The sequence below is a fragment of the Schistocerca piceifrons genome, chromosome X (genome assembly GCF_021461385.2).
Source record: "Schistocerca piceifrons isolate TAMUIC-IGC-003096 chromosome X, iqSchPice1.1, whole genome shotgun sequence".
Classification (NCBI taxonomy): Eukaryota; Metazoa; Arthropoda; class Insecta; order Orthoptera; family Acrididae; genus Schistocerca; species Schistocerca piceifrons.
This window is the reverse complement of record NC_060149.1, coordinates 532,933,233-532,956,781: the sequence shown is the minus strand read 5'-3', so window position 1 is coordinate 532,956,781 and position 23,549 is coordinate 532,933,233. Positions and strand designations below refer to the sequence as shown.

At 38.0% G+C, this 23,549-nt stretch overlaps 1 protein-coding gene across 1 annotated transcript in view; it reads left to right on the top strand.

Moving 5' to 3' along the window:
• The window catches only part of LOC124722902 (DNA polymerase zeta catalytic subunit), a 218,040-nt gene that overhangs the window by 176,096 nt on the left and 18,395 nt on the right, over nucleotides 1-23,549 (top strand). The window contains exons 20-26 of the mRNA XM_047248042.1: nucleotides 658-788; nucleotides 875-988; nucleotides 1,489-1,660; nucleotides 1,966-2,109; nucleotides 2,833-3,081; nucleotides 7,610-7,723; nucleotides 18,282-18,472. Of these exons, the coding sequence (XP_047103998.1) occupies nucleotides 658-788; nucleotides 875-988; nucleotides 1,489-1,660; nucleotides 1,966-2,109; nucleotides 2,833-3,081; nucleotides 7,610-7,723; nucleotides 18,282-18,472 (1,115 nt within the window). The remainder of the gene's footprint in view (nucleotides 1-657; nucleotides 789-874; nucleotides 989-1,488; nucleotides 1,661-1,965; nucleotides 2,110-2,832; nucleotides 3,082-7,609; nucleotides 7,724-18,281; nucleotides 18,473-23,549) is intronic.

Below are 23,549 nucleotides of genomic sequence, written 5' to 3'. Positions count from 1 at the left end.
TCAACAATCAGTGAAACAAACCCTTTGTAAGCCACTTCCTTCATGGATGAGTTACATTTCCTTAAGATTCTTCCTATGAATCTCAGTCTGGGATCTGCTTTTACGAGTATCAAAGTTTGTTTTGGTATTCTAAATTGTGATTGGTTATATTTCACAAAATGGAAAAATAATGATTATGTTATAGATTTTTAAACATAATCATTTTTTTTTAAATTGTTCTTTTTGCACATGTAAGCCACACATGCTCAAACGCCCTCTGTGAACATACCTGCTCCATTTTAAAGTACAACACATGAGCAAGCACAGCAGTTGATTTTAAATAGTCACAATTTGCTCTAGATGACAACCTGATGTCTTGAATGTATCCACCACATTTGAATGTGGTACCACCACAACTATACACTAAAGTAATGGACAATTTGATGTGTTACTTCCATAACATCATACTGGGTCTATTTGTATTGTAAATTTTAATATTTGTAAATATTTATATTTAATAATTGTATTTATGTTTAATAATTGTTTTCCTCTTATTTCTTTTCTTAATTTTTGTCCACCAAATGCAATCAAGACATTTTTCTAATAAAAAAGTAATCTTTATTCCATTCCTATGTAAAAATTAAATGATTTGATTCAGTTATGTAATTCTTTTTCCAGTTTAGAGTCGAGTCTATGATGTTGCGTTTGGCAAAACCATACAACTTTGTACCAGTCTCCCCGAGTGTTCAACAAAGAGCAAAAATGAGAGCACCTGAATGTTTACCTCTTATTATGGAGCCCATGTCAAGGTGATGACAGACATTTTTTGTGAATGTATAGTTGTACGTTCAGTGTTTAGAATAAGGTGACATCATCATATTTATTTCTGTTGCAGGTTCTACACAGACCCTGTTATAGTGTTGGACTTTCAAAGCTTATACCCATCAATGATGATTGCATACAATTACTGTTTCTCTACATGCTTGGGGAGGATTGAAGAACTTGGACAGTAAGTTAATTCATTCATAACTTTTAGACAGTTTTCTACCCTGTATAGGTATTATATAGTTGCATTAAATTTTATTTTTTTAATTCTGTACATAACAGCCATTCAGTTACTGAATTTTGTCCATGCTATTTTCCCAATCCATTTCACCAATGCTGCTTTGTTTCATTGATTGTATTTGACTAAATATTAATTGTAGGGAAAGTGGAAATAAATTTTATGAGGACACAGAGCTCTTGTTGCAGTTGTGTGAAACTTGTTTAATTTTCATTGTTGCTCGGCCCCTTGGGCATGGGTGTGTGTGTTGTTCTCAGCATAAGTTAGTTGAAATAGTGTGTAAGTCTAGGGACCAATGACCTCAGTAGTTTGGTCCCTTAGGAATTCACACACATTTGAATTTTTTTTTTTTTCATTGTTGCCAATCAAAACAGTGCACATTGCCTTATCTTATAGCTTTATTTCATATAGAGGCTGTATTAATGGCATGTTCTTCTTTCATTCAGAACTGGACCATTCAGATTTGGGTGCACAAAATTAAGAGTAAATCCACATCTCTTAAAAAGTTTAGAGAAGGATATAAACGTGTCTCCCTCTGGTATTGCATTTGTTAAGGAGAATATCCGCAAAGGCATTCTACCTCGTATGCTGGAGGAAATACTGGAAACAAGATTAATGGTAGGTGAATTAGTACAGAGCAGTGACAGACTATGCATGTAATTGTTGCCTTAGATCCTTCATTAACTGGCATAATATTTTATGAATGTATCAGGATACCATGAATACAAATTTGAACTTTTTTTACAGGTTTGTTGTCACTTTTTCAGTAATCTATCGAACAATGATTTGAAATGATAAGTATTACACTTAAAAGAAATGGGACTCATTCAATAGTTATAGCCTTATGCTCCTTAAAAATTTGTGTTATGTGTAATATTTTGTCACAACAATTTTTTTACATAATTTTTCTAATCCAAACTTAGGTGAAAAAGTCTATGAAGGATAATGCAACCAACAGAGTACTGCAAAGAGTGCTACATTCAAGACAACTTGGACTTAAACTGATAGCAAATGTCACTTATGGTTATACTTCAGCCAACTTCTCTGGCAGGATGCCATGCATAGAGGTAATGTTAAATAATTATACTTTTGCAAAAATAAAGACTTAACAGTTTTGCTAAGTTTGTGTTGCATACATCTATTTTCAGTTTGTAAAAAAAATCTGTGTACCTTACATTTTGGATTAGAAGCTCTGCTTTAGAACTGATAACCACAATGTGGAGCACTCTAAAATTTAGCTATAATCAGAATGCTTCTTATGGAATTGGTTTGCTCCTCTTTTTCTCTGCTCTGTTCATTTAACTTTACAACAAGTTTGAGGACCCTGCAGTTATAAGCAGAACTCAGACCATCAAATGGTTAGGCATTCTTCTTATGTGAAATATAATTTCAGGACTGCAATAATTTTATATTTCTTACATGTTAAAGGGATTAATTGGGATTTTTTCATTCTCATCCATAAATATTGACCCCTTGTGGCACAAATGACTTTTTTTTTTTGTTTTTATGGTAATTCTAAAGGGAATCATAATGCAAAATATTTTCTAGCATTTTGCTACATGGTATGGAAAATCTTTGTTTTTTATGTTGTTTCTTCATTTATGTCATTTGTGAGAACAATATTAGTAATCTATGAATGATTATAATATTTTAATTTCTAGTGTAGGATATATCAGCTTTTGTATCAGCAGTTTGACTTTGCAAAAATAATGAATGTAGTCTTGATTGTTGTCTATTCATCGATGTAGTCACATTTGCTCTCATACCACTTTCCATCCTGTTTTCAACAGGTTGGTGACAGTGTGGTGAGCAAGGGAAGAGAGACCTTAGAAAGAGCTATAAAACTGGTTGAAGCCAGAGAAGAATGGAATGTGAAGGTTGTTTATGGAGATACAGACTCATTGTTCGTGCTGGTACCAGGAAGAACTAGACAGGAGGCTTTTAAAATTGGATCAGAAATAGCAAAAGCTGTTACAATGGACAATCCGAAGCCAGTGAAATTAAAATTGGAGAAAGTATATCAACCATGTATTTTACAGGTATGTGTTTTAATATAACATAAAACATGGTTATTCTCCTTTCCCTTTTGATTCAAGGGAACAGGGAAATGTCACAAAGGGCCAGGTCGAGTGGATAGGGTGAGAGTGAAACCTCAACCCTATTTTTACATGGGTTCTCAACTGTTTTGGTTCATTGTTTTCTTCCCATATTTCCATCTTGAGTTCTTTAAAAGGTAATGCAATTTGATATCTGAACTTGATATCTATGTGTTTATTCTATGATATCCACAATGGTAAAATCAGCAAAAATGTGAAGTAGCATTTACAAAAACAAGCAGAGTGACCTAAGTGACACTTGCCCACAGGTTGGTCAACTAATACAGAACAGTATGTAGTAGCGACAGCAACCAGAACAACACATCAGTACTGCCTGTCTACCCATAGGAAAAATATTTTCATTGGCAGACCCTTTGTAGCTGCAGTTGCTTGGATGTAACCCACAAAATAAAACTTATAGGTATGATCAGGACTAAACTAATGACGTATTTTTAATCAAGAAGCAATAAAATAAATTCTAGTAACACAGATTAAATTTCCAGAAAGACAGCTCTTCTTGAAATGATACAAGCAACTCTTTTGAGGTAGACTTACTCTTCTTTTTTTTTTTTTTTAAGGTAACACTGTTTTTGTAATTTTAGTGGCATTTCATCACTGGAATTCATTTTTCCCTCATAAAACTCAATAATTATTCGGGCCCCACAAAGCAAATCATGTTAAGTAAGGATCCAGAGATCTTGAAGTCCAGTGACATAACTACTATTGCTATGTCTCTTCATGGCTTTGATATGGTGACTAAAGGACCATACCCAGTCCTGTAACCACTCGAATCTTATCCAATATTAGAAAATCAAGAAATTTTCTCAGTCTAACACAGTAATTGTTATTAGCATAATGATTTTTTGTGTTTTGCGTGTTATATATTTCAACTTTCAAACTGATCTGTGGAGTTTCTCCATTTACAAGGCCTTTAAAGTGGTTATGTTGTGTTTATTTCATTCAAATAGATATATTAGACTACTTTGTCATCAGAAATGCAAGGAAAATGATTTCTGCCTGTCTCATCTGTCACAGATTTTGTGGCCAGTGTTTTCTTGGGGGGAGGGTTCTGTTTGCAAATGCTAAAATAGTAAAAATAATAAGTGGAAACTGGATAGAATGCTGTATTGTCCTTCTTGTCAAATGAATGAAAACACACATGAATACAGGCTTGGTTTTCTCAGAAAACCAGTGTAACCTAAAGTAGTAAGCATTACGTGTTGATCTTGACAATGACTAACTCTACATTTCTTCTGTCTAGATGTTAGGCATGCAGTTGACTGTTGCATTCATTGTAATATGCTTGTATCTTGAACAGAGGCTGGTATAGAACTTTTTTCCTTGTCTTGCCATTAATCTTCTTCTACTGACTAAAGAAGATATTTTACTTCATTCTTGTTTTCTTTATTTGTATATGCAGAACTAAAGTCTCTTCTGAAAATGACTACTCTAATGAAGTTCATTGAAGTCATTAAGTAAAAACTCTTTACTATGGTACTGAAAGGTTGGAAAACCATTTGATGTGCACCTCAAGACAACTCCACACATTTTATTTATCACCAGAACTGTCAACACAGAAACAGGCAGTTCACCACAGAGAATGGTAAACCACACACACACACACACACACACACACACACACACACACACACACACTACTCTCTCTCTCTCTCTCTCTCTCTCTCTCTCTCTCTCTCTGTTTCAAAACCTTCAAAAAAACTGCAACAGACACTGTAAACCTCCTTGTTATCCACATCTAACAGCAAACAAGTATGTAGCAGTCCATTCCATGGCCTGTTGTGTCACAACTGTTCCAGAGTTTACAGACTATTTTTAAACAGAGTGGGCAGAATACAGTTTATTTCACCCACCAACATCTATACAATACTGTATTAAAGCAACAAAAACAAAAGTATATGCTCCTCCTCTTCACTTGATTTGCTGTTTCCTCTGATGTTTGTATCAAGTGGTGTATGATCCAATACTTGGGACGAGAAGCCAGAACACCAAACACTGAAGTCTAAAAAATATGAAATATCTTTTTGTGTGGGGAAACTCTGCATTGCAGTATATTTTCAGCATAAGAAACAAACAGCTGCTGGACAGTACTGGTCTCTCTCTCTCTCTCTCTCTCTCTCTCTCTCTCTCTCTCGCTCTCTCTCTCTGTGTGTGTGTGTGTGTGTGTGTGTGTGTGTGTGTGTGTGTGTGTGTCTGTCTTTCTCCTTTTCATTTTTTTAAAGCATGTGTGAAATGTTAGTCATAACTAACACACCGAGTCTATTGGAAACCCTTGAGAGCGATAAATATCTTGCACACAATTCTCACTTGAGTTTGTAATGTTTCAACTCAGCATAAAGCTTTCCCTGTTCTAAATTTAACATCATCCCCTCACCTTTTTCTGCACATTTGTCGCACTGTCTGTCTCAATCTGTTCTTGAGTTTTGTATTGTATTTATTGTATTTCAATTTATCAGGGCATTCTGAAATCTTTCATAATCCACAGTTATGTGTTGCTCTTCAAGTTTGTTTGTATAAAATTCTCTCTTTTTTTTCGTAACTTTGAATTGAATTGAATTGAATTGAATTTTATTTGATCCTGTAAGATTACATCATGTACAGTAAATGTACGTGTAATATAGGACATGTCAAAGTATTAAAATTCTTTATCAATTACTAATAACGCTTATGCAGTCACATGTATTTTCATAACATTACTAGTCGTGCGGTGTGTTCCTGCTGCAAACTCACTGTTGCATGAAACATTGCAATTCCAAAACCATTCATATCTCATAAGGCTTCCAGATTTTTTGTTCTGCTAGGTAATACTCTGTCAATATCAATGACTCAAGAAGAAACTTGATTTCCTCCTCATCAGTTGATTTGGCATCACGGTCTCTTGTGAAATTTTGTGCAATGTGGTGTACGTAAATGTTGGTTCTCAATGTAATCATTCTAATGATTACATCATTCATAAATAGCGAGAAACATTCCACAGCAGGTTTTGTAGTTTTTGTGACAGTTTTCACAACAGGGAGGTGAATTACAAGAACTACACATTGAGTTCTAATGTTGCGACTGGGACAGTTTTTCATCGACATTGGTAATCTTATCCTTTCCAACAAAGAAACCTTGTGTACTTTGATTATCTGCTGCACTTACGTGCAGTTCTCAGTTGTTTTCATCCTCCATTTTTGTGTGGCTATGATGAGAGAGAACATCACAACTGTCTGTTTCCTCTCCTTCCTCTCCCTCTCCTTCAGAAGATTCATCCAATGCTTCTTACAGAAGCTTCCAAAATCTTTCTTGTTCTTCTTCATAAGGATCCATTGCTGAATTAACCACACAGTGTGACAACAAACAAGCAACTGCTACAAGGTACAGTTGTAAGCTTTCCCAATGGACAATAACATTAAGAGTAGCACAGAGCGTTGACATCATATCAGGGCTTATTGTTGCATATCTCCTTGGAAATCAGGCTTCCATTGCAGATTCTTTTTTACTCAAGGCTAACACATAACTTTCTAGAAAGGTATCAAAGATCATGAAGGTACACACATATCCATTACATAATAAACCATTGCTAAGAATGACTGGGGTGTTGTGAATGCCCTGTACAACCACTAAAGGGTGAAGCAGCTAATTGCTTATTTACAAGTCTTTGATTTAGTGGTAGTAAAATTTTAACTTATAATCTATTTTTTCTCTCATGTACATCCTACCTTCATCCATCTTCATCCTTTCCCTCTCTCATTCATTCACTTATTTGTGGTTTAGTTTTAATGTTCTCTGCTACCTCACAGTCGCACAATTAAAGATAATTTTTAACTGTGTGAGTTTTTGCGTTACTCCTTTTTGATGTAATATCACCTCTAGTTATTTGCCAGCATACCATCATATTGTCTGATGATGCTTTTTTAAGATTAAAAACAGTTGACTAGAGTTTGTGTTTTCATTCATACGTGTAAATTGTTCTACAACATAATGACTGAAGAATCATTTAATATGAAACATGTTTAAACTGAGAAACTAAAGTCGTAAATCAGGTTCCTGTGACTATTTTCATTTTTTCTAGATTTGTATGCATATTTGAGTTGTACCACAATTTCAGGTAACCACAACCCTTTTTCTTTTGAAAACTGGGTGAAAACTGTTACTTCAAGCATTCCATTATATATTGTGTGTGTTTTAGTTGTAACCATAAAATGCAAGTACAGTATGCAGATATAATTCACCATTTCTTGTGAAATTGGTGATTGTTAAATGTTAGGAATTTTCTTCCAATTTTTGTTATATCTCACCTCTTAGAAGTATTTTATTTTATTGAGCTGAAATGTGCTGAATTTATTACATTTTCATATGATTAGTGGTAGTTGGTCCACACTTGCTTGATATTTACTTTTAACATTGCTAGAAATTTTTGTGACTTTTGTCTTCATCCCATATTACTAACAAGAATTTAATATTTTTATAGACAAAGAAAAGATATGTTGGATATATGTACGAATCTCCTGACCAAGAAGTACCTGTTTACGATGCAAAGGGCATTGAGACAGTGCGTAGGGATGGCTGTCCAATTGTTGCAAAGGTAAGGCAATGTTTTTAGCTGATATTCAAGGCATGATCTTAACATAGTTGTCAACTCGTAGCGATTTTATTGCTCTTTTCAAATCTATTCAGATGTGTAGTTGATCCGCACTTCTGTGGGGGCAAAGCAGATGGCTATTAGTCTGAGATGAGGTGCCATAAAATGCATTATTGGTGACACTATACTCGTGCATAAAATTCTACTGTTGTGTCAAGAAGACACTGCTAATGAAGTAAATGTTGCCCCATTTAGTGCATGTGTAGGCTTCTGGTGATATGGCCAATATCTTCAAATGATTGATGTATGGTGTATGTGCTTCATGGAACCTACTGTGTGAATAAAGTAAAAAGAAATTTTATTTTTCAGAGTCATTGTTCATTTAATATTTCACAGAAAGAATGTGTGGTAATACAACATCTCAGTAATACATCATAGCTTGTTAACTGAGTATGCATTAAGAGAAAACACATTTTTAAACAATAATTAATTGTGTGTCCCTTTATAACAGTATATATAGAGAAGATGTAGGATATTGTTTATGAACTCCAGAGTATCATACTTCCATGTTAATATTCCCCAAATCCAGATTAAAATATAACATATCTGACAAAACAGTTCTTTTGCTTCAGCCGTTCATAATATTCACTGTGCCATAGCAGATAAATCAAATGCGTGTTTGTTTCAAAGATGGCCAGTGTATAGAATACCGTACTTGTATACTCAAATAATTCATGAGTTATCACATGAGACACTGTCGCCAATAGTGCAGAACTTGTAGAACCTTCAATCAATATGAAAATCATATGTGGCTCAGCTGCTACATATGACTATAGAATCTGTCTTCATGTTATTTCTTTTAATATTATGTTAATAGTTTCTAATGCCAGTCTGTAACAAATGCACATACAAATCACAGAAACATCATCCTGCATTATTAATTTGAGAACATATGTACAATTTCTTTGTCAAATTGTCCACAACCATTCATTGAGAATTCTCCATTTACTGTTATATTCAACCACATTGTTTTTGATATCCTGTCTTTTTAGTAACATTGTTACGTGTAGGTTTCTCACCTCAGCATTATCCATTATGTATCACTGCAGAGTTACCTAACATTCTCTGAATTGTGTGTTGATTAAAGCATTTCTGCATTTTTAAGTAACCCACTCCATATCTCCTACAGACGCAAAATTTTATCCAGTTAAAATTAATTTGTGATTGACATTTCAGTTAGTTGAGTCGTAGGAGCTAGCTGCCAGCCAATCACAGATGTTTCTCAGGCTTCATGTGCTAGCTTTGTTGCTTTATCTGTGAGCATGAGCAGCAGAACATTGCCAGGTGACGTGACCTGCTAACTTTGACACTATGAAAATACTTTTATGCTAATAAGGAGATGGTATATCTGCTACTGAAGTTAGACTTTTGATAAACTTTTTAGTTTCCACCCAAAAATACTGAAAAGAAAAGTGTCAGATTCACAGTATTTATCACAGAATCATAAATAAATTACTTGGCTAAAAGCTTTGATTCTTTTGCAATTTTTTGTCTCACATTGTAGCTTGCCTTTAGTGATCATAGTTATTATGATGTTTTGAAATTAAGAAACACACAGCAGTTAATTCTGAGAGCTTGTAGGGAAAAATGTGGTCCCTTTATCTTCAGAGGACTTTAGATCTTATGTTACTGTGCCTGAAATGCAGTCGCCATACTGAAATTGTTTCTAAGGGTGGAAAGCAGCCATATCTCCCTACAGAGTGGGGTAAACATAATGAGCTTACTGTCATTTTTATCTAAGAAAACAATGTTCTACTCTTGGTGTGGCCATAAAATTAATAGCTCTCATTTTGGTATAATACTTTTATCAATATAATAAGCTATTTTGTTTCCACATGCACATACTGGGTTATAGCTGTTAATCGATGTATTAAAATGCTATGGGGATTTGTCTCAGCTGAAGGCATACAGAATTGGAATCTCGTGAGTCATTCTGTAGCTGCTGCTGATATCAAAAAGCTGTCAAGAACATGAGAAAATCTTCAGTAATAATTACGGACAACGCCTCGTATCATTTGTCTATCCTTTAGTAAGGAAACAGACCTTATCAACTGGCTACAACAAAAAACCACTCGCACACCAGGTGACTGCAGAAAGAGTGAATTACTACATCCTGTGGCACAGTATAAACCACCTTTACCTCTGTGTAGATGAACTGGCAAAAAAAAAAAAAAAAAGGGGGGGGGGGGGGGAGAGAGACCATAAGGTCCTCAGTCTGTCATCATATTGTCACGTAGAAGAAGGTGTAGTTAGATGAATGACGAACACTAACTTCACTTAACGACAGCTTATTCAGCACCGGCACATACAAGAGTGCAGATCAGACTGCCTCCGGCCAGAGCGCATACAGTACATATACAGCTACAGAACATTCCTGTACAATGATTCTTGACATTTGTGGATACTTCTAGAATGTACTTGAACCGAATATAGAAATTAAAATTGTATAGTCCAGGTGAGTTTTGAACTCACGACCCTCCATGCAACAGTTTAGTATCATAACCACTACACCACAGCGCAACTCAGCTTCTTCTGTGACATTGCTCTCTCCTTAAGAGAACAGCGTGTCTGTGTTATGTCCTCCTAGTCCGGGAACGAGTCATCAGTCCTGCATACTCCGACTCCTGATGACTGATTCTCGCCCTGATGGTGATCTTCTTAGAACTTCTTTTGCTGCTTTGCTCTTCATTATCTTTCCACTTGTTGCCTGTCACTGGAGCTTCGAATTTCCCCTGGGTTGCAGGATCCTTATTCCCTTCATTTGAAGGACGTGGACCGTATCTCTGATCTTTTGTCGTCTTGTGTCGGGGTTGAAATCTTCAACTTCATAAGTAACATCTGACAACTGTCGTACAACCTTATAAGGTCCAAAGTAGCGCCTGAGGAGCTCCTCAGAGAGACCAGCCTTCCAAACAGGAGTAAAGATCCAGACGAGGTCACCAGGCTGGTAGCCAAGAGGGTGGTGGCTTGCGTTATACCTTCGGCAATTGTTTTCTTGACCCTGCAGCATGCAGAGTCGAGCTAACTGCCAAGCTTCCTCAGCTCTGCTTAACACCTTGCTGATGTAGTCGTTGTCCATGTCATCAGGATGTAATGGAAACACAGTGTCCATTGTCGTAGTTGCTTCACACCCATGCACCAGGAAAAATGGCGTAAATCCTATGGTGTCGTGTTTGGCAGTGTCGTAGGCAAACATCACAAAAGGTAGCACCTCATCCCAGTTGCTCTGCTCAACATTGACGAACATTGATAGCATGTCGGCCAAGGTCTTATTAAGGCATTCAGTAAGCCCGTTAGTTTGCAGATGGTAGGCAGTCGTCATGTGATGAATAATGTTGCACTGACGGTTTATCTCTGTCACAAGATTCGATTGAAAAACTTTCCGTCGATCCGTAATTAATGACCATGGGGCACCGTGTCTTAATACAATGTCTTCCACGATGCATTTGGCTACCTCGAATGCTTCGGCTGTTTTCACAGCTTTTGTAATGGCATAGCATGCCAGATAATCAGTGTAAACAATAATCCATCATTTGCCAATAGCAAACATTGGAAATTGTGTGAGGAGGTCAATCCCAACACGCTGGAAAGGCGTTTCGGCTGGTGGAATTGTTATGAGTCAGCCAGGTGGTTTCTGAGGAGCTGCCTTTCTCCTCTGGCACTCTTGACAGTACGACACATAGTAACGGACACTCCTATATAAACCTGGTCAGAAAAATCTCTTGCAGATCCTATCATATGTCTTAATAAATCCTAAATGTCTGGCCTCAGCTGTGTCATGGAATTTCTGTAGAACATCTAAGCACATGTGTTTAGGAATCACTGGTAGCCATCTCTTTCGAAACAGATCAAAGTTTTTCTTGCAAAGTAATCCATTAACTACCTTAAATTGTCCTTTCACATCCTCTCACCGATTGAAGGCAAGCATAATTTGAGATATCTTGGCATCCTTCTCTTGCTCAGCAGAGAGACCCTGGAGTGCAGCGAGACAGTCACTATCTTCATCAAAGTCTTGATGGTCTTGTACAGGGTTTCTTGAGAGACAGTCGGCATCTTGGTGTTTTGTTCCACTTTTGTACACTATGGTAATGTCATACTCTTGAAGACGTAGTGCCCACCTGGCCACTTATACCCACACGAATGACTCACCTTCCTGTAGGTTTTACATATTTCCCATTAGCCACCTTCAGCAGAGATGTTTTGTTGTCGATGCATACTGTTTTCTGCAACTGGCAATGGTACTTCTCTGAAATGACTGAATATGATGCTTCAGAGGCCACAAGAGCTTGGGCTGGTTGATCATCCATAAGGATATCGACATAGTTTCCTTTCATTTTTGTAGTGACCGACGGCGGAGGATTTTTCTCTTTGGCGGCCTCACCTCCAAGGAAGGTCGCACCCTTTAGTTTCCAGGTTGGGGCGGCTAGATGATCGACTGGAGCATCTAAATGGCAGTGGAGACCTTGATCGGCATGTTGGGGAGTGGCCTCTCCAGGGGCTAGCTTGTCCATCTTTGTCGTCCCAGAGTTGGTATCAGCTAAGATTGGTCTGCTGTCTTCTGGTGCAGGGGTCATCAAATATCCGCTGCCTTTCTTGACAATAGCGCACCACGTGTCCCGGTCGTCTGCAGTGGATACATACTAGTTGGTTATCCTGGGCCCTCCATACATCAGTCTTCCTCGGTGCCCAGACAGGTTCCTCATGTGGCATTGTAGGAATGTAACTTCGCCTGGGTCTCGACTTTTTCACCATTTTAAAGGGAAATGAAGAACAAGAGATTGGGTTCAATGTCTGTTCCACTTTCTCCCTTATAACCTCTTGAAGCATCTCGATTTTTTGCTCACCGTGCAATCCAAGTGCCTCCTGAACTTCCTCGCTTACTATCTGATGAACAACACTTGTGAAATCAGTTCCTTCCTCCATCAAAGACATCGATACGACATTTGGAAGCTGTTGAAACTTCTTGCATGTAATTCTTTTTTGATGCATTGTCTCGGTATACTGGCACCATTTTCTGAAGTCGTCTGGTGTTGAAACCTCCTTCAGGAGTAGGGCTTGATACATGTTCTCAGCAACACCCTTCATGAGATGTGCAACCTTATCTTCCTCCTTCATTCTGGGATCCACTATTTTACACAGCTCCAAGACGTCTTGATTGTAGGATGCTGTAGTTTCTCCTGGACGCTGTGCCCTGCACTTTAATTTATCTTCAGCCTTGTACTTCTGCAGTTGTGTGTCGCCGAAATACTTGCGCATATCCACCTGGAATACTTCCCAGCTTGTGAACTTCTCCTCGTTGTTCTCATACCACTGCTTGGCAGTGCCCTCCAAGTAGAAAAATATGTTAGCCAAATACACGGTGTCATCCCATTTGTTAAATTTGGCTATACGCTCATATACCTTCAGCCACTTGTTTGGATCTTGGCCATCGTCGCCAGAGAACCCGCAAGGATATCTCATGTGGTGGCACACAGTTGCTGTCATTGTAACATCCTCTTGTTCTTCTTCTGTCTCCAATAGATTGTGATCTGTTGAATATGGCTCAAACTTGGGTTTCTTGCCCGTAAACGGCGGCTCAGTCATGGCCTGATGGTAGCCACTGTGTCATCGATAATGTGCACTATCACAAGTTCCGATACCCAGCGCCTCCGCCAGAATAATGTCACATAGAAAAAGGTGTAATTAGATGAATGATGAACACTAACTTCACATAACGAAGGTTTATTCAGCACTTGCACATACAAGAGCGCTGATCTAACTGCCTCCAGACAGAACACATATGGTATATATACAGCGACAGAACATTCCAGTACAATTATTCTTGACTTTTGTGGATACTTCTAGAATGTACTCAAACCGAATATAGAAATTAAAATTGTACAGTCCAGGTGACTTTTGAACTCACAATCCTCCGTGCAACAGTTTAGTATCATAACCACTACACCACACTGCTACTCAGCTTCTTCTGTGACAGTATCACTGCCGTTTCAATTCTGTTGAACTCATGTGGGCTCAAGTTAAGGGATATGTGGCAACATACAAAAAAACGTACATGAAAAGACTGACGGAGGATGCTGTAAACAAAACTTAGTCATCAGACTGGCATAATGTTGTAAGATACACTAATGAATGAATAATAATGAGAGCCTGATAAAATTAATGTATAGTGGAAAATAATGGAGAACAACTTATTATTTCATTAAATTCTGACAACAGTTCAAGTGACTACACAGACATTAGTGAAGGTAGTTCATATATAATGGGCATACTTCCATTGGTAGTATAGCGTGTTACCAAAAATTCAATTGAACCTTCCTGGCCGATTAAAACTGTGTGCCAGACTGAGACTTGAACTAGGGAACTTTGTCTTTCACGGGCAAGTGCTCTACCATCTGAGCTACCCAAGGACAATTCTACCAGTACCTCGTCTCCTACCTTCCAAACTGTGAGGACAGGACGTTAGTCATGCTTGGGTAACTCAGATGGTAGAGCACTTGCCCGCAAAATGCAAAGTTCCCAAGTTCGAGTCTCGGTCCGGCATGCAGTTTTAATCTGCCAGGAAGTTTCATATCAGGGTACACTCCACTGCAAAGTGAAAATCTCATTCTAAAAATTCAGTTCTTTTCACTCTTTATAATTTTCTCCTCTTATTTAGATAATTTGTTACATTTGTGTGACTGAATGCTCATGTTATTGCTGCTGTTTATCTCTAATGTGTGATTTCGGCATCGCATCATCATCACTGCAGCAGCAGTGACCCCCACTACCTACAAAGACATTGGCAACAGATGGTAAGCAGATGACTTGTTTCTTTTTTTGGTGCGCATGCAGCTATCCATCGCATGAGCATGTGGTATATTGTGTACAAGCCAACAACTCTGCTCCTCACTGCCGCCATCTGTCAATCACAAAGTAATTTTAATCCGAGTATAGAAAACACTGGACACACACACACACACACACACACACACACACACTGAGAGATAATTTCATAACTGGTTATCGGTTAATGAAGTAAAGTCAGTCACGATGAAAAGTCATCAAATGAAATTGAAGTTACATCTGAGGGTCTCATATGACGTAGTCTAGTTCCTGCATTGTTCCTAATATATATAAATGATTTAAGAGACACTTTGAGCATCCCTCATATATTATTTGCCAATAAAGCTGTTGTTTACCACCTAGTAAAGTTATCAGAATATGAAAACAAATTGTAAACTGATTTAGACAAGCTATCTGTATGGTGTAAAAAGTGACAATTGTCTCTGAATATAAGTGTGAGGTCCTCTGCATGAATACTAAAAACAATCCATTAAATTTCACTCACACAATAAGTCACACAAACTTAAAGGCTGTCGATTCAACTAAATATGTAGCAATTACAGTTAGGGATAAGTTAAATTGGAGCCATCACATAGAAAGTGTTGTGGCAACGGCAAACCAAAGAAAGTGTTTTATTTGCAGCTCATGTAGAAGATGCAACAAACCTACTAGACTCCCTATGTTATAATTGTCCATCGTCTTCTGGAGTATTGCTGGACTGAATGGGATGTTTGCCAGATAGGATTGACAGAGGACATTTAAAAAGTTCAAAGAAGAGAAGCTCATTTTGTATTATTGAGAAAATGCCGTGTCACGAATATGATTCACAAATTGGGGTGGCAATCATTAAATCAAAGACATTTTTCATAACGGCCAGATCTTTTCCCGAAATTTCAATCACCACCTCCGAAAGTGAAAATAATTTGTTGACTCATGCCTACATAGGCAGGAACGACCACCATTATAAAATAAGAGAAATCAAAGTTCGTAGTGAAAGATTTGAGTGCTCATTTTTCCCAAGTACTATTCAAAAATGTAACAGTTGATAAATAGATTGAAAGTGGTTCTGTGAACCCTCTGCCCAGCAATTATATGTGAATTGCAAAGCAGTCCATCAGTTATATTCATCACCAATATGCAAAGGAAAAACTCATTTGAGTTAAAATTAATATAAATAAAAATAGTGCTTGCCATCAGGCAGTATAATTGTACTATGAAGTACATTAGTTGTACTTTGTTTTTGTGACCTCACATCTCATAAACTGGTGGGGGGAGAGAGGCATGTCTATAGATATAGAATTTTTTCAGAGAGAGTTGTTGTTGATGTGGGTCATTGCAACATTGCTTACTTTATTTTTGTGAATTTCTTCCAAAAGTTCATTGGCAGCAGTGGGAAAACATAGCCAATGGCTATTGTTATTGTGAATTTGCATTATCAACTGAGTTTAAATAATAAATATTGTGATATGAAGACGTGTTTTGACTTACTAGTTGGCACATGGAATGTATTATAATGGAATTAAACTTCTGGAATTGACTGCAGTCAGTTAATGCATCATTGATTATTGGTGAAATCCAAAGTTGGATTTCTGGCATCAGTAGAATGGTGGCTCAGAATTCAATTTTTTATTGATCCCCCCCTGTCTCTCTCATCCCCCCCCCCCCCCTCTCTCTCTCTCCTCTCTCTCTCTCTCTCTCTCTCTCTCTCTCTCTCTCTCTCTCTCTCATTGTAACACTCCCCCTCCTATCACATCTAATCTATCTCTTTGATAAATGTTCTGCGCCTCATTAAATATTTCAGAGCTTTCTACTTGGGATTTCATCCAGCTCGCAGTTCCAAGAATAATTTGAGTGTGACAAATTTCCTGGAGAGCGGTAAATTCAGGAAATTTGTTATGAATGTTTCCGTGGTTTACTATTAATGTTTCTATAGTAGAAGTGTCTTTACTTCACATTTGATCTTATTTCGCTCTCTGCCTATCAACTGGCAAACATTCATCAGGAGACCTCAAACTACTGCCTAGCCTAAAAAAGCCCCATGTGCACTCCGTGAGTACTCTGCTACCCAAGTAGTTACTCCAGTGCCTGGTGCATCCCTGACCTATCAAGGGAATTTCTACATTCTCCACCCCATAACACAGGTCCAGAAATGTGCAGCTGAGACCCTCTTAAAATCAAAAGAGCTTCTGGTTGAGACCCTCCACCCGGTTCCAAACCAAAGGACCTCAAACAGTTCTGAGTATGATACTGAAAATTGTGATCTCTCCTTGCATGCCACAAGTGAGGCCAACAGCCTTCATCACTTCTGCCAGATTTTCATATAAACTAAGGATGCTTCAAAAACCAACCCACAGGCCTCATTGGTGCCAACATGAACTGCAGCTTGTATTTGACTGCACCCTGAGGAGTAGCTGCAGACAGAGTCTCCTCCACATCTACAATGATGCCCACAACAGATGCATTGAGCACACATTGGACTTCTTTCCATCCCTGAATGCTATTTCCCTAAGAGGCTTCATAACACACCTAACATTTGAGCTCTCAGTAACTACCAAAACCCTCTCCATATGTGCCTGCTCAGACTTTCCTGAAGGCGTAGCCACTTGCCCACTCACAGGGTGAACGGGTGAGTCCTGACAACCAGCTTCCTCATTGACTCTTCACCTCGAGTGACACAAACACCTTACAATCTGCCACTCCTCTGTCGTGACCATGGGTAACCCGTGTTGGGTATACTGTAAGATGTCTTGGCAGCAGAACCCTTGGTAAAAACAAGTGACACCTGAGTTGTTGCTTGTGATGTGCCAGATTCTCTGCTACTGCCACACCCTGAGACAGCAGCCTGAAGATGGCTGACTATGCCGACACCATCTTCAGCTGTTCACGAACAGTGGTCAGCTCGTCCTGCATCTGCACACAGTGTGCAACCTCCCTAACCATCCTACTACTACTAATTTAAGAACTGAACTATGAAAGTACACAGAAGAAGTTAACTATTCTCCTGGTGTGTCACAAACGGAGGCTACCATCTGACTGAGCTGTCTCCAGCGGTCCCTGATTGTTTGAAACAAATGAAAACACACATTTACAGTATTGTGTCAAGTTGTTTGCTAGCAACTCATCCTGAAGCTGGCTGTAAGGTTATCATCTGAAATATTGGGAGAAGAAATAATACTATCAAAGATGCATGCACAAAAGATGGAATAGTCTATCCTCTGGGAAAACTTAAATAAATAAATTTTTTTTCCATCTCTTTCTGTGACCAACAAATAGGTTCACGCTATCTTCAACCACCTCATGCCCACACTTTGAGAAGCCCTGTTGTTAGCAAATCCTGTTTTTATTTCACTGTATTCAATTATCTTAATGAAACAATGCAGGAGACAGGAAGGAAACTGCTACCCAATGTATGTGCAGGAAATCTTTCATGTTCACAAAATTGTAATGCACTCTTATGTTGGAATTGGGTCATTTTGTTGTATGTTCCAACTGATAGCCACCGTTATTAATGTCAGTACTATTAGAGAAATAATTTAATGTTCATCTTTAAAATATGGACATGTTAAGGTACTGTAATGTAACTGATCAGTACTTTTAACTTATGTGATCTGTGTCATATGGCAGTTACGTAGATTTATCTTTGTCTGTCATATATTGTAACTGCAGACTATATTTCCAGGTACTGAAGCAGTCACTCTGTATTCTGTTTGAGAGTCGTGACACAAATATGGTGAAGCGATACGTAGAGCGACAGTTCACTAAGCTCTTGCAAGGCCGTTTTAATCTCCAAGACATGATATTTGCACGTGAGTACAGGGGCATAAGTGGTTATCGGCCAGGTGCATGTGTTCCAGCTTTGGAGCTTGTAAGGTTAGTTTAAATATTTTTTTTCTATTTGAACTTGTATTTTGGGAGCTTCACAGTTGTTGCAATAGTATAGGTGCACTTGTGCATGGCAAAAGAACAGATAACTATTGTGAATCAAATATTAATACCAACTTGCCAAATGACTTGATTTAATAGGCAAATCTACTCTTGATTATTGTGCAATTTTCTTATTCTTGCAACATTTGTACTTGAATCAAGCTATAGTGTCATATTTAGCTACAATGTATATAACTGTATTGTGTACCAATCCAAATGCTTTATGTTGTTACGAGTGTGGCTGATATTAACGATGTAATATGAGTGTAATACTTGGAAAAGATAATGCAACTAGTTTAATCAGGTTGAGAATATTTATATTGTCTGTTGACATGTCATTTCATTTCTTATCTTTTTTGTAGACAATACTGTTGTTCCAGGATTTTATGACCAAACTCAAAGCTGTAAAAATTTTATGTATGATTCTAATGATATTTGAAAATAGTGATATGGGAGAAAGATGAAATACTGAGTGAGATAACGCACTGATTAAGGTAGTGGACACACATTAAACATGAATGGGGCTCAGATCATCATCTAGTTATCCAAATCAAAATTTTGTGCGATTTCCTTAAATCAGTTAAGGCAAATGCAAGGGTGGTTCCTTTGAGAAGGATACAAAGCCATATTTGTCCCCATATCCTTGTCCAGACTAAGATCATTGTTGGTGGGACATTAAACATTAAATTTCCTTCTTCCTTCCCTCTTTTTAAAGGAGACAAAATGTTTCCAATCAATATCTCATTTTAACGCTCATGACGTAGAATTTTTGTAACTTACCTTCCGTTTTTGTAAGATGCTCCACATGCATTATCTGTCATTCAGATATTCTCATTCTGAAAATAGGCTGCAGCGTAGTACAGAAAAATGAAACACACAAGATTAATATTCATTGATATCATAGATGGAGGAAATATTGATTGGCTTGCAATTTTCATATATTACATTGTAAGTGTTATTGAAAAGTATTTTTGGGTGGAGGAAAAAATGGGGGGGGGGGGGGGGGCAGGATGTGAAAGAGAGCAATGATTACTATATCTGTACCATTCCCTCAGGTGAAGTATTTAATGAAAATAACCTCAGTTAGTACAGCTGGTCCTCACTGCATGTCTGTTTCTCTAATCTGTTATTCCCAAGCTGTACATGTTTCAGTAATTGCTAGTAGACTCATCGGGTCAATCCAATACACAAAATTGGTAAATAATTTGTCTCCACCTACAGCCTCTCCATCCTTCCTAAAAAGAGTAGTGGTTAACAAAATTAGACCCAGTAAGTTAGAGACCAATGTGGTGTTTGATATAAATGCTTCTGTGATAGATTTATCAACATGACTGCCCCACGTCCGCTCATTCTGGTATCAGATGATTACTGGGGATCTTTCTTGGCGGTAAAAGGTAGCAGAGATGATGGGCTTGCCACCCATCCACTCCTAGTGCCAGGTGACATAGTTCCATTGATCTACAGTCCAGTCGTGATGATCCTATACCCACTCTAATCATAACTGATGATTATGATGATACAACCTAGGTAAATGAAGAGTTTATTTACTGCTGAGCACCATGTTCAATATGTGCACTGAATTGTGTGCCTGCATCACGTATACCACAGATTGCCACCCATCCTGCTGTACGGAGGTCTGTTCTGAGGCATGGGTGTACAACATCTTGTCAGATACTCGCACTTTCACTCACTTTCTGTAGAGCTCTCTACAGTAGCACTCAAACAAATGACCAGTTGTGCTGTTTCCTAAATGCTCATTCCAAGGTGATGGGACATAACAGTCTGCCCTTTGTCAGAAAGGTTATGTCAGTGTATTTCCACATTTAGGACCATATCATCGTTACAATGATTCCCCATTCTTCTCTGCTCTGCTTATATCCTTGTACTTTCCTTACTGTGTCATGTGCCACTACACCTTTAGGTGGCATTCAGTTTCATGGTGGGCAGTGGTTATAATGTTTCAGCTCATCAGTGTATTTCACTTCATTGTCAGAAACATGTGAATGGGATAGAGAATATTTGGGAACAGTCCAAGTGGAGCGAATGTAACAGTCTTTTTGAAAGCGGGGAGAGTAATGCGAGAACCAACTGTTTGATGCCGTCTATAAAACCAGGCTTTCAGAAGTGCATGCACAGTAAGTGCCATACTGAACAGTATTGTCATGATAACTCCACCTTGTGATGTAGGACTTACATGATTTTCCTTTCTTTCATAATCTGGATCACAGATCCCATCATCTTCATGTGACAGTAGCTTTCAATACAACGAGGAGCTGTAATCATTTTGTGTTTCACAGCTATAACATGTACACATGATGATCTGTGTGCTGCAGAGATCCACATCATTTTCAATCATCAAAATATTTTATACTTGATTATTTGATGCAGAAGAGCACAGTATGTAATGGGCTAACAGATACATACTGGTTTGGCAAATAAATACTTTTAATTGCAGCTCATATTGTACAAAACAATGTCTTATATCTATACATATAAGTTGTGGAATATCCAACATACAAAATTTTCCATCACCTTCAACTACCTCAGTAACAGTTGAAGTATGTAATTTGTCCACTTTCTGTATAGGAAGCACAGTGTGCATTGCCTGTTGTGCGCAACAAGCATCTTGGCCAGATTGATTAATATATGGTATTTTAGACCAACCGTGCCCACAGACAAAAAGAGGCCTTCTGTGTCATTACAATAAAAATGGTCCACAGTGGGTAGTCAAGTTCGATATTCATTATCTGTTGACAGCTAGTATCTGTTCTGTGCTTAAAGCCTCACAATCACTTCTTATCGGCTGAGGCTGTAGGACAGCCCTTTCCAGACAACCCTCCATAGAAACAACCCGTTTGTGTATATTTAACAATTTATTTCATACTTTTGATTTAGCAGAACTTTAAATGAGGGACACTAATGTGTACCATGGAAGTCAGTGAGGTTTGCATATATGATGGTAGGGTTAAGAAACTAAATAAACTAAAATTGCACCAAGCCTACACTGAGATGCAACTTTATTACGGTTGAAAAGCGTACAGGTTGATTAAACCTTCATAGCTGAAGATTTTTTGTGATTCATAATGAAGGTACTAGACTTCCTACATTGGGATACAGTATGAGTCCCATACATAGCCCCTGTATTGGAGATAGTTAGCCTCCTCTTACTATCTGCTAGCAGTTTCTTAAGATGCAAACATGTGTATAGAACTAAATCAATGCCACAGTCCTCTTTGCTTTTACAGCCCTGTTCATGAAGCAGACATTACACAGCAGTCATCAAGTAACAAATTAATTTTCCATTTGAACAAAGGAACACTTAGAACAGTATAGTTTAACATACTTTCTGTTCTTAAACAGAGGTAGAGTGAGAGCCCTATTTGAAAGAACATAAACCACAGACTAAATTTATGCATAACAGGATATGGCAAGTTGAGCATTCCACCTAGTATTTTTCAGAATGTTTATAATAGCATTTTCTCTGAGTACCACAAGTATAGTGTTGTTTACAGTGGTCCTAAAGACAATTTCTCTCTCTGTCATTGTTCACCCAGTGTATTCTTAGAATTCACCTGCCCTGCAGTTTCTTGTTGTTTTATGCCAAGCTGTGGCATTACTGGAATATGTGAGTTCTCCAAGTGGCGAGAAATTTCTTGTGCACTTTGGTTCCTACAGTGTGTTACAAGCAATTCAACACATGTACTCACCAGAGAAATTAGTCCATAGTATACAGAATGCTATGGAAAATGAGGCAGCATCCTGCTGAGTGTCAAAATGTGGATATCAAGGAAAAATGAAATAGCACCCTGGTGGGAAAACACTGTTGCTTACTTGAATATCCCTATACTTTCTTTTTTGTTGTGGATAACAGAAAGAGTAATGACTGAAAGAAAGAGAAAGTGCCAGGAAGTGACAAAAAACAACTTGCTGCCAGTTTTTTCCACCATTGTTGCAGAATTGAAGTAGTCCTCACTCATAACCTTATCAGTATTGTCTTTCTACATATTTCTGTCTTCTCCAGGAGATATCCCACTTGAGGGACAGCACAGTCATTGCACCACATTTTGACATCCAGTAATTTATCTGCCGACAATAGGGAATCCTTTGACCTGATGAGTAATGTACCCGTAGTTTAGGTGATGCTGAGATGAGTGTCAAACAAGTATGTAATTGTGAGACCTGAATTTCTCCCAGCATATATTGAGTTCAAATAACTTACAGGAATGTAGTCAGGTAATGACGTCAACAACTACAGAAATTTTGATAGGTTCGCACCCTGTCAGTTTCAAGGCAAAACTGCAGAAATTAAGTGCTGTGCAGGGGAATTTGAAACCTTGATTTGCGGTGCAATTCTGGAAAGATCTCTCTCTCTCTCTCTCTCTCTCTCTCTCTCTCTCTCTCTCTCTCTCTCTCTCTCTTCAACACTATAGCCACCACACAACCAAAGATGACCGATGTCAGAAGGTATCAAAAGTGAAAATTAATAACCAAAAGCGAGGTAGCATTAACTCTGTCCCCTCTGTTTTTTGACAAGGTGGGAAGCAAAATTCCATACAGAATTTAAGCAAAAACCTCCATTTCTATTTATAAGGTTACTATCTAATTTAATTTCAAATGGAATGGGAAATGTGTTTTTCAACCACCATCTAAGCTAACGGTCATTTCATGTTCCGTATAGGATAATCTTCGTTCTCATCAGATGGGTGTCTGTTGTATTCCTTGAAGTTATGGCTCGTCATAAATTGGTCATACTACTAGGACCAAGGGATACCTGTTTACTGAGCTTAAGATTCACACACAGGTGAGGAAATCTGCTATTGCAGAACATTGTCCTAGTAGTAGTCATCCTATGGAATATTCTGGCATGCACTTCCAGCTGTTGGGATAGTGTTATTAACAAAGCAGTTGAAATTGCATTAGCAAGTAACCTTATAAGTAGAGATGGAGGTTTTTGCTTAAATTCTGAATGTAATCCTGCTCACTTTCATGTCAAAAATGAAGGGACAGAGTTAATGATACCTCA